General features: G+C 51.9%; 1 protein-coding gene across 1 annotated transcript in view; it reads right to left on the bottom strand.

Moving 5' to 3' along the window:
- Window positions 1–17,402, bottom strand: part of LOC123825984 (O-acyltransferase like protein-like) — a 43,326-nt gene that overhangs the window by 11,748 nt on the left and 14,176 nt on the right. Inside the window, exons 4-8 of the mRNA XM_045849641.1 lie at window positions 15,231–15,372; window positions 14,026–14,252; window positions 9,711–9,890; window positions 8,838–8,940; window positions 2,990–3,091 (exon numbers count right to left, since the gene is read on the bottom strand). Of these exons, the coding sequence (XP_045705597.1) occupies window positions 2,990–3,091; window positions 8,838–8,940; window positions 9,711–9,890; window positions 14,026–14,252; window positions 15,231–15,372 (754 nt within the window). The remainder of the gene's footprint in view (window positions 1–2,989; window positions 3,092–8,837; window positions 8,941–9,710; window positions 9,891–14,025; window positions 14,253–15,230; window positions 15,373–17,402) is intronic.

The following is a 17,402-nucleotide window of genomic DNA, read 5'->3' as shown; positions in this document are numbered from 1 at the left end:
GGTCTACCCACACAGTGCCACCCGGGCCACCTTTCAAACCAGGGAGGCAGGTCCTTGCATGCACATAGCATATGCCAACGTGAAATCATGAAGTGCTATGTGGAAATAGTATATATAGCATTATATGTGCATAATCCTAGACATTAAAAAAGTGCATAAAATGCTTGGAAAGTCTCCGCAAGAATCCACAAGAAACTGTTCACAAAGGTGCCCCGTGCGAGGCGAGGCTGGCAGGGCCCCTCACAGAGGGGTACGACCATCTGTTACAGTTAGATGTTCCTGCCACAGCCTATCTTTCTAAAACCCCGTTGTTTAAATGTGGGTCCTGGTGGGAAGCGTCACATCGTTTTAAGGGTCTGGAGCCTCCGATCTACCCCCTTCCCATGAGATCGCCGCTGTGCTGATTGACCCTTGAAGTTGGGTTTTTGCATTTTCTCAGGACGTGCAGTAGCTCCGCACTGGTCCGCTGTCTCCTGCCCCTGCCCGGGTCACCGTCTGTCCTCGGCCCTGCAGCCCGAGTGACCCTTGTGGAATGCACAGGTGACCACGCCACTGCCCCACAGAATGGGGAAGACGCCCAAGGTTCTCGTCTCAGAGTGAAATGGAAAGTCCTTCGGGTGGCCCCCAGACCCTGCAGCACTGGGGCCGCCCACCCACCTGGCCCTGCCTCTCCGACCTCGTTCCTCTGGTCCCCACTGCAGCACCCTCGGGCCCTTCGAGGCTCCTCACACACACCAAGCCCGCTCTCCGCTCAGGGCCTTTGTACTTGCTCCCCCCGAATGGACCCGTCTTCCCTCAGAGCACTTTCTCTGCTTAGAACATTTCTTGACAAACGTCACCTTCCCTGACCACCTTACAGAGGAAGACCCTGTCTTATTTCCTTCTCCAGATTATCACTCTGTGCCATTTATCATCACTGACCGGTTATAAATTCACTTGCATATTGCAACCGAATGTTGCCTACTTATTTGTTTATTGTCTAACTCTATTCACCAGAATGTAACCTCCATGCCGGAAGGCGCTGCGTGGTTTATTACCTGCTAAATCCTCAGGGCTTAGCCCAGTGCCCAGCACATAGCGGACCCTCGGTAAATACAGAACGAGGGCGTGAACTAATGGTCTTACTCCCGCTCCTCTTGGAGGGAAGCAGGCAAGGAACAAATGGTAGTTGAGCGGTAACAGAGAGTTTGCCAGCATGAACAAGAACCTCAGAGGATATGGCTCCTTTTCCACTGGGTTTACCTGGAAGAGGAGAGTCCAAACAGTGGGCTGGCGACAGTCCCCTCCATTGTCGAAAGCGTTGTCCCAGGTTGGACTCCTTCTCTTCCTGGTCCGATCTGGAATTCTTCCAGACCTCCCTGTCTCAAGAATGTCACCACCATCTGCCATGTCGCTCAGGCCAGGAACGGGAGTGTCCTTCACTTGCCCTTTCTCCATTCCCACCGGCAATCGCCTCGCCAAATCCCGCTCCCCGGCCCAGATGGTGCGGCAATGTGCTCACCGGGGCCCTTGCCTCCACCTTGCCCCATCATGCCTCACCACCACCCCCCACCTCCCACCCTGAGCTCTCCCTGTCCCCCACCATGGCTTGATCCGCCTGGTGAAACACTTCTTGCTCTTCAATCCCAGCTCCAGGATTTTTCCTCTGGAGCAAGTTTACTGGGCAGAACCCGCCGCGCTATTAAATCCCCACCACAAACCCTAGCCACCCCATCTCATCCCTGTGAACCCGCAGTCCGAATGCCACTCCCTCTCCTCCCGAAGACTCAGGGCAGGCGGGGTCCTTGACCCAGTGCCACACGCCCCACCCACAGTGACAGAAGAAGCGTTCTGTCCCTCCCAGGATGAGAGGGCTAGGTTTAACAGCGCTTGGAGGGAAGCCCACAGCCCTGGCGAAAGCCAATCAATGAAGGTCTCTGCCGTAGCTTGCGCTCATTCCTAACCTATTTGCAGGAAAAGTCAAAAGGCGTACATAGCACTAACAATAGTAATAATGATACCTTACATGTATCGAAGGCTTACTGGGTGTCACGTCCTTTTCTAAGTGCTTTACACCCATTATCCCACTTACTCCTCATGAGGGTGCAAGGAAATGATGTCATTATTTTCCCCACTTTTACGATGGGAGAACTCAAGCACAGAGAGGCTGGGACACTGGCCCAAAGTCACACAGCTGGTAAGTGATGGGGCCAGAAGACAAGCCCGGCAGATGAGCTACAGTCCGTTCTTCCCCGCCCTACGCCATTAGCCCAGAAGACGGCTCCAGTATCCCCTCCTGACGTCACGGCAGCACAGTGTGGCAGGAGGGCATGGGCCCGGAGGGACGAGAGTTGGCCTCTAGTCCAGCAACTAATTGATTTGGAAAATATATAAATGGAGGGGTTGGGTTCCATGAGTTGAAGGTCGTTTCTCTCTAAACGTAGACTGTCCTGCTACATGCCTGTCACTCTGCCGTCCCACCGACTTCATGTTCTGACCCAACACTGCCGTCCTCCGGCCCCACCAACCACACACTCGTGCAGACCACCACCCGGCCTCTCCCCCAGCAGAATGACCGCTGTCCCAAGCACCAACCAGCCTGTCTCCTGGCTGTATCTTATTTTATCTTCATCATTACCGTTAACACTCCTATTTGCAGGACCCAATTACTACCCATTGCAGGGGCCGTACAGATTCTCCTGGTGAATAAGGATTCCGTGAAACCCTGACAGTACCTTTATTGGAATCTGCTGCCCATCAGCATAAGGAATAAGGATGTTTTTGCTGGTTTGAGAGAGCTCAAATTTTATTAGGACAAATACCAGGAAACTGGAATTTCCCATTGGCAAAAGACATTAAGCCAGTAAAAACCAACTATATTTAAGGAAGCAAATGATGTCGCTCCATTTATTTTACTTTAAAAATTATTTCAAAAGAGAGTTAGAGAATTTAAAGATCAGAAAGTTCTATACCGCCATAGTAAACTGAGGAATTATACAAATAAACCTACCTCATGAAGCGATTAAAGTAGTATCTCAGTATGACACGAGCAGTTATTCCTTCTTCTGGAGACCGCTGCATCTTTAAAAACGACTTCACACTCAACCAGCCACTGAGAGAACGAGAAGAGTCACAGGAATCATCTGCCAGTGAGTGATACAGCTCATCGGTTGGTTAATTTGGTTGTCTCTGTCAAGGCAGGGTAAATGACGCTGCCATAACAAAACACCTCCAAGTCTTAACACAGCAAGCGTTTTTTTTTCTTGCTTCTACCACATGCCCACGGCCATCCACTTTGGGGTCAGTGACTTCAGCACAGGGACCCAGGCTGGTGGAGTCCGCCAAGTGCACCAGAGATCATAGCAGCGGACGAGAGAGTTCCAGAGGCCTCAAACCAGCGGTCACCTGGCCTAGCCCAGAAAGGCTGTGTTTAAAGCTCTCAGCACGAGGCTAGTACCAGCTCAGACCTAGCAATGTGGCCCACCAACTGCTACAGGGCCAGAAAATGTCATGTTACCGAGTGTCTGGAGGGAGGAGAGCTGGAAATATTTGGTGAATACTAGTCATGGTCACATTGGTCTTGGCAGTGAAATAATGTCAAGGTCTTTGGTTTCTTCCCCGGTCAGGGCACACGCAAGAATCAACCAATGGATGCATAAATAAGTAGAACAACAACAACAATAAAAAAATAGATCTCTCTCTCTCTCCCCCCCCCTCTAAAATCAGTCAATAAAAAATTTTAATCGTTTATTTCTGTAGTACCACGTCATTTTCAAAGTACCTTCACTGGGGTTGCTCTTGCTTCTTGAGCCCTACCAACTACTTTGCTATGGTTTTTGAGTGAATAATCAAATAAGTGAATGAACAGTCCTATTAAGTAAAGGGGACAGTATTACTGATCCTGCCTGCCTGATACAGACATCAAGACTCCAAGACTGTTACATGCACCGCCCAAGATCCCCATGAGAATTCCCGACCAGCGCGTCCTGATGACAAACTCACGAGCGTTCAGTTAAAGAAACAGAGCTTAGGCCTTTGAGTCGTACGTAACGTGATGGACGGTAAACAAGTTTGTGAGTTTCCCCGTCCTCGGTGTAAAAATGATCCTTGTGGGCGTTTCCCTCAGGAACGAGAGCATTTCCTCTACAAAAGGCCCCGTCCGCTGGGTGGGACTTGGGAGGGATCAGGGACCGTTGGAGGGCGTCTCCGTTCCCTGCCAGCTAGAGCTCACAGAGACGTCTAAGAAAGAGCACCGCAGTGTGGAGTCAGGAAGTCGGTTCTCATTCCGGCCTCCTCGGAAGTTTAGGGGAGGAAGAACCAGGGGCCTGAACAAGCCTGTCCTTTCAGCACGACCGGCTGGCTGCCCTCGGCCAGTGCGGTTGCTAAGCAAGGCCTGCGTGTCCCTCTGTGTGCGCTGTGCAGCCTTCCAGCCCACGAGGACAGGGCAGAGGCAGAGGCTGGCAGGAACCAGGCTCTGAGTAACACAAGCGGTTCCAGGAGACCGAGAAGAGCCGGAGACCTGAACGGACTGGGAGGGAGTGAAGTCCTGCAGCAGAGAAGTCTCACCCGGAGAGGCGGAAAGGGACTCCAAAGTGTCACCGGTCACCCTCCACATCTTTGGTTTTCCCGTGTGAACCCATCAGTGACGTCATGGTTAAGACATAGTTTTGCCACGAAACAAACATTCCACTTGACCTCTGACTCTAACTTTCCCAGCTGGGGGGCTTACTTGGGCAAGGTGTTCCATCTCTGAACACCAACTCTCTCATCTGTCAAATGGGCCTGATACTGGTTGCGGCCCCATAGGTCGACTGGGAGATGCGTGCGGGATGGGAGATTGTAAGCTCTTAGCGGAGTGGCCATGCGAGCTATCATGCTTAGCAGTGTTTCCACTGTCCAGACACAAAGTTCCCTTAAAAGCCTTATATGCACTCTATAAAGTAGTAAAATAAACTAGTAATGAAAAAATAGTTACTGAGACTGGCAATGAAAAGTAAAAGCAAACAGCGGTGAAGAAAAAAATGTATTTCTTTGTTTCTTCGACAGTTCTGGGATCTAGGGTACGCGGTTCAGGGTCCGAGTCCTCACCTCGCCGGGGCTCAGTCGTGGTGGCGGCGGCGGCAGCGGCAGCTGGACGGCGTGTGCCAGCCCAGGTGTCTGATTCAGGGGGTCTGGGTGGGGCCTGAGAATCTGCATTTCGAACAAGCTTCCAGGTGATGCTGCTGCCGTTGCACAAGGGCCAGACGCTCAGACCCACTGACAGCAGGAGCAGCTCTCGCAGGGCTGCCCCCCGAGCCAGCTGTGAGGGGGCGTAGCTTTGCAGTTTCTTGGACATTTGGAATTTCAGTCACCTGGGTCTGTGCTTTGGACACCTGAGGGCTGACCCGATGGCTGCTCTGTCATCCCAGTTTCCCACTGATGGTCCGGGATGACCGGTGGACTTTCACGTCCTTCATTCTTCCCTCCCAGTGGCAGTCCTGCAGCTGCAGCTTGCCTGTGGTTCCAGCCATCTTAATGGGTCCTTGCCAGCCGCCCTCCCAGAGCTTGGAGCTCTGCCCACAAGTGCATTCAGCACATGGTGTGGGGTGGGGTTTTTCTTCTGTTTTTTTGTTTTTGTTTGTTTCTGCCTTGTTCGTATTAGCCTCCTTTGCAGGGAACAGAGTTCTGGTCCTTGCCGGGCTGTGGACAGGCTGCCCAGGCTGCCCAGGCTGCCCTCGGCGGCTGCCCTAGGCCTCCTGCAGCCAGGCTTCCCCTCCGGGTTAGACCCAGCTGTGCCCTGCTGGGACGTCTGCTGCCCGGCGGTTCCGTATCTCTGCTGGGGTCGCCGCCGACGGTGGACCCTGACCCTCGCCTGTCCGGCTACTGCCTGCTGTCACGTTGGCCACCTCCTAGCGTGACCTGTTGCCCTAGTGGGCAGGCCTCAGCTTATTCTGCACCCTGCTTTTTCTGCCCAAGAAACTCCCACACTGGAGCCTTGAGATAAGACAGTGAAGAAATCATTCCAGCAACGCTGCACTGAGCAGTGCTACGTGCCTGGTACTGCACTCCGCGCCGGCGATAGCAGCACACGGAACAGAAAACATCCTGCCTTACGTTCCAGCGGAGACGGACAAGAGGCGGGGAGGGGGATAGAGAGAAGGAGGGAGAGGCAGCCATAGTGATTAGATAGAGGGAACAAACCAATCAGGGGAAATGAAGGAGAGTGCGGGGTGGGTCATTTTAAATAGAGGACAAGAAAGGCCCCATCAAACTCCTTTCCTGGCTCCTCCTCTTACTTCCAGCTTCTCAAGGCTGGGACGTCAGAGGTCCTAGGGCTCGGCCCCAACCTGCCCTCCCATGCTCCTCCCGGCATCCGACTTGGTGCTGTGGCCTTAAAACCCCCCTGTATTCCAGGCACTCCGAATTTCCCTCTCCGGCCTTGGCCTTTCCACTGAGCTCCAGGCCCACAGAGGCACCTGCCTACTTAACATCTCTGCCTGGAGGTCTGCGAGGTCCCTAAGCCTCAGCCCGTCCGAAACGGGAAGCGGGGCTTCTGCCTCCCAGCCCTGCTCCTCCTCTGATCTCTTCCGCGTCAACCACTAACGTCACCACCACCTGCTCAGTCCCCGAAGCCAAACCTAGACGTGGGCCTCAGCTCCTCCTTCTTTCACATTTCACATCCAACCACCGACACGTTCTAACGATGCCACGTCTAAAACGCATCTGGAACATGGCCTTCTCGCGATCCCAGCCAGCAACACCCAGGCCAAGGCTTAACATTTCTCATCTGAAATTCAACAAAGGTCACCTGATTGGTCTTCCTGCTTCCGCCCCGGCCCTTCTCAGATCTGCTATTGACATGGGAGCCAGAGTGACCCCTTTAAAGTGTCAGATCATATCACCTTCCAAACTAAAGCAATCCAGTGACCTCCCATTTCACCAAGACTCCTGCCCAGACTTCTTGGCATTGCTACAAGGTCCTCCTGGGTCAGCCCCGCCCCCTCTCCTGCCTTCACCTTCGCCCTCTCCGCCACACCTGCCCCTTGCTCCAGCCTTCCTTCTGTTGTCTCCACTCCCTGCTGAGGGCTCAGGATGACCCGTGGCCTCTCGTGCCCTTCAACAGGGCTCACTCTCTCTCGACTTAGCCCTTTTGCCCTGGTTGCTCCCTCTGCCGGGACCTTTCTTGCCCTGATATTTCTCCTGGTGGGCTTCTTCAGATGGGATAGCCCCTCCTCAGACAAGGCTTCTCCAACCTCGTTGAAACGGCTGCTCATTCTATCTCCTCATCTAGTTCTTCCCTGATGTTTATCACCACCAGCTTGCTTCTTGTTTATTTCTATGCTTGTTGCTGGTTTCCTATGCACGTACACACACACACACACACACACACACACACACACACACGGAAGCACCAGGGGAGGTCCTTGTTTATTTTACCCACTGCTGTATCTCAAGACCCAGGACGATGCCTGGCAAACAGACATTCACCAGGCCGTGGCTGGCTGGCTGGCTGGCTGGCTGGATGCTTAGCATCCGATCAGAAGCGCTGCCGTCTCCCATCACCGCCTCCCTGTGAAGGAGGAAGGCGCACATTCAGCTCAGGAGAGGGAGAGGCGGGCCAGCCCCGTGGCTAAAACGTGAACTCCTGGACTCCGGAGTCCGGTGCCGGGGTTTCAGTCACGGGTCCGCCGGGACTGTGCCCCTCAGTCTCAGTTTCCTTCTCTTCCGAGTGGAGGTTCTGTGGCCTGTCCCTACAGTGGGCTATGACCCAGCCACGCAAAGACATGAAGTTCTGACACCGGCTACAACACAGACGGGTGTCAAAAACATCGCGCTAAGGGACGGAGGCCGGCACCACAGGCCACATGTGACACACTCTGTTTCCATGAAATGCCCGACCGGGTAAACCCGCAGAGACAGAAAGCAAGTTTCCAGGAATGGGGGCAGGGGCGGCTGGGGAGTGACTTCTTCATGGGCACGAGGTTCCCCTGGGGGTGACGAAAATGTTTGGAACTGGACAGAAGTGTTGGCTGTACAACCTTGTGAACGTGCTAAATGCGCTAAATTATTTACTTTAAGCGGTCGATTTCATGTTACGTGAATTTCATCTCAACTTATAAAATGGGTTTGTTTGTTTTTTTTTGTAGAATGCCAGCCCCACATCACCAGATCTTAGTGTTTTTATTTTTTATTTATTTTTAAAGTATATTTTATTGATTATGCTATTACAGTCATCCCATTTTTCTCCTACCCTTTATCCCCTTCCACCCAGTACCCCCATTCCCTCCAGCATTCCCCCGCCTTAGTTCATGTCCATGGGTCATACATATGAGTTCTTTGGCTTTTCCATTTCCTATACTATTCTGAACATCCCCAAATGGGGATTTTGACAACAGTCCCTACCGCACAGGAGCATGAGGATTCAGTGAGGTAATGTTTCAAAGTACTTCACACAGTACCTGGCATTCTCCAAACAAGTAAGAAATTTTACCTTTTAGTAGTACATTGAGATAAACATAGCTTTATGAAACAACGCCACCATTTTCTCTTTTTTTCTCCACATTTTCCTACAGCGAGAACTAGCAACTTTACCATGGATCCGCATCCATCTATGAACCATGTTTGAGAGCCACTAAAATAAACGATTTGGAGAAATAAAACCACTTTTTGTCAAAGGCTTATTTGAGAGAGCCGTCCTCGCTCATTCACTAAACTGCACATACGGAGGAGAGGGGCTCGTCCAGAGACGGCCAGAAGCAAAGGCCCGGTGAGTAAAGGTGAGCTGTCCAGTTTTTCTCTCTAAAGTGAGAAGGGCAACTCGCACACACGTCCCCAGACAAAGGGCAGCGAGCGCGGCAGCAGAAACAGACACCGGTTACCTGATCAGGAAGAACGAGTCCACCCCCAGGTAGAACGGGCCGCTCCGGGAGCACAGGTACAGCGGGTTTCTCAGCACCCTGGCTTTCCAGTCAAGCACATTGTCTGCAACAAACAGGGAAGGCGGTGTCCACTTGTTTAGGAGAAGAAAATCGTGAGATTTATCTTTTCGGAAAAAGCAAGAGGAACACCTTCAACGTTCAGTTGTATTGGGAGGGTTTTATGCTCTTCATCATTCCCTTAAAGGGACCAAAACTAAGAGGGGTGACTGAGGTGCCTGACTGTAACTAAGGCTTCACACTCTGCTGGCTTATCCCAGTGGCCTCAGCCCCTGTGGGGCTACAGCAGCATCACCCACCCGCTGGTGGGCCGGTGCGGATCTCGTGGGGGGGTTCTTCACACAGCCCTTCCCCGCCCCCATTCTGGCACCTATATTTGGCTGCTGGTGAGAGAGTCGCACTGGGGGTGCTTAAACGGGAATGCTTCGGAGGCATAGGGACTGGGAGAAGGTCGAGAAACATGGGTTTGACTAATGCGCAAGATGTGTTTATGCTTGCCTGTGTTTCCTGGAGAAAAAAAGAATGCTAGTCTGTGGCTTCACTGATCATGATGAGAGAGAACCCATCTGCCTGGACAATGAAAATACAGCACTCCGGTATCACAGTCACCTGTACCCAGGGGGCCTGACTGATACCTTGGAGGAGGTAAACAGCCACTGGACACTGGCCAGGAGAACTCATTGACGGGAGGTCACAGCCATGTCTTGGAAACAGAAGGAAATCTGAGGCCTCCCCTCCTGTGGCCCAATGTGACCCCCTCACACAAAAGATGCTCTCTCCCGTGACTGCTCCCCAAGGCTCATCGGTTGTCCGCACCCAAGGACAGCCACGCGGTCATCTGACCGGTATGCCCCGACATGATCCAGAGGAGACTCAAGACTCGGATGCCGTCCAGTGCAGAGCACGTGCTTCCTGGCGTCTTGGTAGCCCAGATGGCCGGCACAGTCTTCTGCCAAGAAAAGCATTTCAGAGCGTGGTCCACGGCTCCTAGAAACCCTGGGCGAGAGCAAAGGTGTTATTGCCTACCCGGAGGGCCAGATCCGTCCGCACGCTGCCCCACAAATGAGAGCCAACGCACATGCCCGTGATCCTGACTGTCACCGGATACTCCCTCGCCGTGACCTTGGACCACTGAACTCAGTTCTCCATCGTCCCCTATTGATCTATGAGTGGATTTTCGGACTTGGTCTCCCTCCCCAATGACCTTGACTTTGCCTAACAGACATGACTTGAGGTTGGTGCCCACACAGCCTTGCACAGAATACACTGTCCAAGTTCAGGCCTCAGGATGCTAATGCCTGACCACAGTCCTGTGTTAGAAAGGGTTGGGGCAGGGGAACCTAGACACAAGGCCAGCATTTGCTAGCAATGGCATCCCTGGTCCTCTTCCAAGGATGAACCACGTGCAAATAACATCCCTACCTGTCAAGGAACAGGTATGAAAACAGAGAGGCAGGTGGTCCAGGGCTGAGGCTGCGGACCTCATAACCAGACATTCCTTGCTGAGTCTGGCTGTCGCTTATTAGCTCTGTGACCTTCGCTAAGTGAAATTAACTTCTCTGCACTTGAATTCCCACATCTGCATAATGGGAACCAAAGTAGATCTTTAATCACAGGATTATTGTGAAGAACAAATGAGATGATGTCGCAGCTGCTCTGCTCGCCATTTTAATTAAGCCCTATTGCTTTAAGAATAGTTAATCCCTTCTACTTATTCCCTTTATTTTTTCAGTGTAATGTAGCTCATTCTGAGAGCCCATTAAGTGGCTAGAACTGTGAAACCGGAGTCTCCAGAGCTCAAGCCGCCTCCGAGAGATTCGTATTTTTCTCCTGGACGGAGCTGGGTGCCTCGAACAGGGTGGGCCCCCGAAGTCCTTGCGGAATTGAAATTTATTCACCAGGGAGAGATGGCCGATAACCCAGCCCTGGAAATCTAAGTCGATTTTTTAAACGGGAGAATGGACTTGCCGCGCATTCGGAGGCTGCAGCTGTAACTGGGCGCTTTCCCACCGGAGTCGCTCTCAGATGCACCTGCCCATCCTCTCGTTTCAGAGGACTCTTCCCTCGCCAGGCACGGGCAGAGCCGCAGCACCGTGGGGGGTCCCACACCTCGCGTCCCCAGTCCCCTCGGCTCCCCAACGAGCCACTGACTGTAGTGGAGAGACCCCAGTCCCAGGCCCTGCCCAGTTCCGCCCAGTCTCTGAGCCTCCCTGGGCCTGCTTCCTCGCTGGTCAGCTAAACACACTTCTCTGTGAGAATTCGAGAACGTTTATCAAACATCTGGCCCTACGCCTAACTAGGCAAGCAAATACGGAATGCTTTGCTGTCATTATTATTTTTTCCACCCAGCGTCTACGTGTGGGTCCACTTAACCAGCAGCAGCTTGTAAAACCTCCTGAAAATGGCCACTAGGGAAGACAGCCTGTCCAAGCGCCATTTCACAGACTTGTAAGAGGCAAGTGTTGCAAACCCCAGGAGCATGGGGAGGAGCGGAGGAAGCATGCACGTGGGCAGGGCTCAAAGTGGGGGTCCCCGGACCACTGCCTGGGGCCTAGTTAGAGACCCCAGACCTATGGAATCAGAATCTTGGGGGAGACAGGCAGCCCTCCAGGAGGTCAGGATGCTCACCAAAGTCCGAGGACACTGGCCGTGACCGGGCTTTAGAAGCCCTGGCAGCCCCTTTCGGTTACTCTCTCCACGAGCCAACTGTAAGCAACGAACACAGGGCAAGAGCCCTGGCCACCAGGGGCTGAGACCCTCAGCTGCTTCCTTCCCAAAAGCATCCTCAAATATTCACTCACATTCTTCTCATCTAAATGGCAAAGGACAGGCTCACGTAACGGGAAACCACACCAAGCAAGCGCAGTGATGATTTGGAAGATACAGAACCGGGAGTGCGAGATACCCACTCTGGCTCCAAGCCTCCGGAAGACCCGGTGGTCTGAGGTTGCTCTGACTCGCTAGGGAGTGTCAAAGCGGAGGGAAGATGATACAGAGCCTAGGGGGTCTCTGCACCTCGAGTTTCATTTTCAAACATTCAGGAATGTGGTATTTTACTTTGATGGTATGAAATACAAAAAAAATTGCTACAGCAACAGAACATTGGAAACCATGCCCCTTCCATTTGGGGGCCACAGTTAAATGTAGCTGTTAAAAACAAACTACCGCCCTGGCTGGCGTAGCTGAGTGGATTGAGCACGGGCTGCAAACCAAAGTGTCGCAGGTTCGATTCCCAGTCAGGGTACATGCCTGGGTTGCAGGCCATGACCCCCAGGCCATGACCCCCAGCAACTGCACATTGATGTTTCTCTCTCTCTCTCTCTATCTCCCTCCTTTCCCTCTCTAAAAATAAATAAATAAATAAATAAATAAATAAATAAATAACATCTTAAAAAAAAACTACCGTAACCTTACTTTCCCGATCGTACAGTGTCATTTTGGGTGAAGAAGCTAACGTTTCAGGGGCTAATTCCTGACACCATACCAGGTGGGTCTGCCCTAAATCCTACGATCTGGCCTTACCAAGCCGGACTCTTGGGATACCCTCCTATTGGTGGTCAGCAGTGGTGGATTTTGGCTGCAGGCTCCCTGTCCACATGCCAAAGACGCCTGCAGCAGGTCCCTCCCGGGGTCAGGCCACCTCAGCAAGGTCCGAAGGGCAAGAGGTCCCGGCCTCCACCCACCCCCTGTCCTGCCTTAACTGAAGAGAATGAGGAAGGTAACAACGCATTAGGATGAAGGTAAGTACATTATCTCATTTACTTCCTTCCACAAACCCCGTTGTGCGCTCCCATTCTGCACAGGTGGCAGCTGAGGCTCCCAGAGGCCCGACAACCTGACCGAGGGCAGACAGAAACCAAGTCGGGTTTGAGGGGGGGCTGCTGAGCTCGTGCTATTTTTGCCACTTTATACTCAGCAGCCAGGGAGCTGCTCACATAGGAAATAATCGAGGGGTTCTGAGCCTCGAGAGGGGCCACCATAACTGACCCCCAAATCTGACTGGGCTGTAATCAAAACAAGAAAGCAAGGTGATGATGTTCTGAGGCCCTAAAGGGCCCAACCGGGGCCCGTGGGTAGAAACTACAGAGCAGCAGGGACCGACTCTGAACAGGAGCCCAAAGTCGAGCCCTCCCCATCACCCCATCACGACGGCGTCAGGGGGTTCCGGGGCTGGCGGCCGGCTTCCGGTCTGGAGACTACAGACGTGGTTTTGGTTGTTTTTCCTGTTGTTGGGGGGGGGGGTTTTGTTGTTGTTGGCGTCACTATTGTTTTCATTTTTGCTTTGAGATCCAAACCGAATCTGATAAAATCATGCCTCTGCTCCTCACCTTGGACGTACTCCCTGGAACCACTTCACCATATACTCATGTTCTTCTGGTCCATTCATTGAAATCTGGATTTATTTTTGGCCTCCTAGTTAAAGGAAGGACAATTGCGTGGTCCCACAGGGGCGCTGCCAAAAAATTACTTCACACATTCTGAAGGCATCTGCATGACTAGACTATTCTTGCTCCAGGTTGTGCGTGTGTGTGTGTGTGTGTGTGTGTTCTCTTTGCTTTGCCATACTGGCAGGTGGAAATGAAAATCTTGATTTTTTAACTAAAACACAACCCAGCGTGACTCACTGCCACCCCACCCTCACCGCACCGCGCCGGGCTCTCTGTTCCTGGCTCCAGCGTGTTCCGCTGGGTCTGAATCGGCTGTGTTGCACACTCGCTCCCCTGGCTTCACGCGCCTGTAAATCATTTACCTTGGGGGCACGCCAGGAAGGTTCTGTGAGTCATCTGAGTTGTTGTGACACTGAAAACACACAATGCGACCACGGAATTGTTCCTCAGAGGATCACTACGGAGAAACCCAAGCTCTGTGCTGAGCTAGTCTTTCTCTGAGTAGCTCAAAAACACCCTGGATAACTGTGCCCAAGAAATAAAGCGGCATTTTTGGTGACCTCGCCTGAGCACACGGACGGGCAACAAAGACCGCATTGTGAAGAGCAGAGACCCAACCTCCGCGCTGGCGCTTGGCAGCTGTCGGGCATTCGCTGGACGCCAGTGCTGCAGGAATTATTTTCCAATTTTGGACTCATCTAAGCCACCTCCCAGGAGTGGTCTTAGTTCATTCAAATGCCTACTTTTTCCCCTGCTCGGGGTTCCTGGCAGCGAGCCACGGGACAGGCCACCCGTCCCCTGGCTTCTGCTTCTTGGTCCGCTCCTCTCCGTTTCTCTCGAAGGCAGACTCCCGTACGTGGCCGAACATGCCCCATGCGAGGGGGACGCCCTGCAGTCTGACCCCCAGCCCCGGGCTGCCACATACGCAGTCCCAGCCAGAGGGAGGGCGAGGCCGAGCAGGGTGAGGAACCTGCAGGGAGAAGACACACATGTGTGGCCCAGACTCCCCTCACCCCGGCACCCCGACACCAGGGCACCCCAACACCACGGTAAGATGCAGAGAAAACAGCCCCGCAAACGCAAAAACACTCACGCCCCCTACTGGAAGAGACATAACTTTTTAACACTTCTAAGGGTTGGAAGTAGCCGAGAATAAACAAATGAAAGAAATTACAAAGTAAAATATTAATGGATGTCACTAAAGTCCTTCTTATTTATAATTGTAAAAACTAATTATAAACAAACAGCCACAAAAACATCAGGAGATATGACTAAGGACTCATATACTTTATATAATGAACTTTAAAAATCCATGAGAACCGAAATAACACCCATGGGAAAAGGAGAGGGGAGTATAAATAGCAGATATATAAACTTAGGGGGGAAACCCTCATTAACATGTTTTAAAATGCAAACTAAACCAACTTATTTATCAATGAAGTTGGTATCACTTTTATAAAGGTCGCTTTGGATGGACATCTCCTATGGGGTGAGGAGGGGGAGAGGGTGGCGTTTTAAATGAGGTTTTCAGGAAAGCATCTTATCTAACCATCCGCACTATGGGCCAGCGATCCCATTGGTTTCCCCCAAGGAGCAACGTGGGATGCCAATGGGAAGCAACAGGCCAGATTGTGGAGATGTTTGCGAATGAATAACAGAAATTCATCTTCAGTGGCTGTAGGATAGGAACAGGAGTCTCTGGGGACAGGGCACATCTCCTGGTGACCCTGAAACCCAGTCACATTTGGGTGTGGCCCGCATTCCTCTGGAACATGTGCAATTTCTTGTTTAAGGTAAAGGTGATTTCTCTGCACACGGTATTGGCCAGACACCATTCAGTGACAGGCCAGTGACTCAGTCTAGCTGGTGAGTGGAAGGGGACAAAACAGCCCAACCGGGGACATGCACATACACATCCCAACCGGGTCCCTCGAACGCCCGTACTCACAGACACACGGCAGCAAACGTGTCCAGGGGGAACATTCCAGTAGCACATCTGGCCACACCCCCACCAGATGAGGAGGACGAATTCGTGGTAAAGAGGGAGAGAGAAGGAGCCAAAAAGGAAGCATTTCTGAATCTTAAAATATCTACCAAAAGGGGGAAAAAAGAATTATGTTAATAAAACTTCCCTTGCCAAGAAGCACTTCATACCTTTCCAAGAGTTTTCATATCTTACTTCAAAACAAAACTTTGATCTTAAAAAGGGCATCTGGCTGTTACTATGTCTGACCTACAGACCGATGGGGAAGATAAGGCACAAAGATGCTGCAAGTCACAGCAGGACGAGGAAGGCTGAGCCCCGAGGGGGTGGGCCGTGGGTCTCCTGACCCCTCTGCCCAGACTCTCGCATCCTTCCCCAGCACACAGCACAAGGAATGACAGTCCAGGAGAGGAGCCATTGCCACACTCAAGCCTATTTGCAGACAGGTCTCCACAAGAGCCATCAATGCACCGTGAGATGGAATGATGCGGTGGAAGCCCACACACTGATGGGGAAAGGTACTGCCGGAATTCAGAGCTAAGAAGCACCAGTTTAGGACACCGCTCTTGAGTCGCCTCGAGAGTTTCTAAAGAGATTAGTGGTAAGACCAGGGCAGTGGTCTCAGACTGTGCTGTGCCCCCGAATTACCTGCAGAGCCTGGTAAGCAGATTCTCCCTCCTCTCTTCCCTGCAAGCACCTGACCCAGTAAGTCAGGGGAGGGACCTGGGAATGTGCATTTCTAACAAGCTCCCGGGTGCTCCTGCTCCCAATTGAAGTGGGAGTTTAAGGGACCTCAGGTAATCCAGCCAAACTAGGGAACTAGGTAACAGGTAATTTTCTGAGTTGAATTGTGTCCCCCACCCCTCAGAAATGATTCAAACCCTAATGCCCAGGAACTGTGCATGTGACTTTATTTGGAAATACGATCTTTGCAGATATAATCAACTTCAGATAAGGTCCTATATGAGGACACGGTGGATCCTAACCTCAGTATGACTGGTGTCCTTATACAAAAAGGGAAGTCGGGACACACAGAGACCCACAGAACAGAACCCACGTGAAGACAGAGGGAGAGATTGGAGCGATGCATCTTACACCACCCAGGGTGTGTGGTGTTTTGTCCTAGGATTCTGAAGGCAGCAAAAGATGCCACCACAAAGTGCCTAAAAGGATTTAGACAGGGGGGCTTGGCTCAGAGAGCCAGAGATAACTTTTATTGGAATGGCCCATCTGTACGGCATGGCAACCATCTAATTACCAGACCTGTGTTCTTCTTGTGAATTATCCTCCCCACCTTGGAGGCCCAGGCCCCTGACCCATCCCTTAGCCCAAGAGGGCGCAGAAGCCTCAACTGCCTGACTTGTCCTTGGGTCTCATATCTGTATGGGGCTCCCATACCTAGGAAATTAAAGATTCATTTTTCTTTTTTTAACCTGTTTCATGGCAGTTTAACCATTAGACCATCAAAGAACCTAGGAGGGGAGCAGGAAAACTTTTTCCTCCCCAACCACCCCTAGGAAATGAAGCGCAGCAGGTGAGGGTGAAATATGCAGATATGGATTGTTAGGGACTGTAACTGGGTCTGTAACCATCACACCCAAATTTTCTCTAGAGTCTCAGCACCCTGGTGTTACATATTTTTATTCTCAGGAACCCACACGAAGTCTGTTCGTTGACATTTTACAACATTCTACAGAAAGCACACTGTGCAGTTTTTTGCAATATGTTCTATTCTGTCCAGAGTGTTTTTCCCTCTCTCTGCAATACTGAGCTCTTTTTTGGCTTCTCTTCCATGGTCTCCATGTGTTAACTCCCTGTCCTCCCACTCCAGATGAGTAAAGTCTGCACAAATAGCTTCCTCCTGCGATCGCTGAGCTGGTCACCCCACATCTGCAGGGGAAATATTGGCAACTCCATCAAAAAGCTGTAAGGAATAGCTGACAAATCCCTTCCAGATGGGAACCGTTTCCCCTGGGCCGAGGCCTTTCCATTCCTGTCGGCTGCCTCTGCAGAAGCTGGCGCAGTGCCTGGTGCTGGGCCGTGCTGGGCCGTGAAGACTGAAGCAGATCTACCCAGGCAGCTCTGCTCGCCCTAATCCTTTGTGCAGTTCCTCGGAGAACCATCCAAATATCTTTG

Source organism: Phyllostomus hastatus, unplaced genomic scaffold, assembly GCF_019186645.2.
Source record: "Phyllostomus hastatus isolate PE091 unplaced genomic scaffold, TTU_PhHast_1.1 phas_contig_80, whole genome shotgun sequence".
NCBI lineage: Eukaryota > Metazoa > Chordata > Mammalia > Chiroptera > Phyllostomidae > Phyllostomus > Phyllostomus hastatus.
This window is presented reverse-complemented; position numbering and strand designations above follow the sequence as displayed.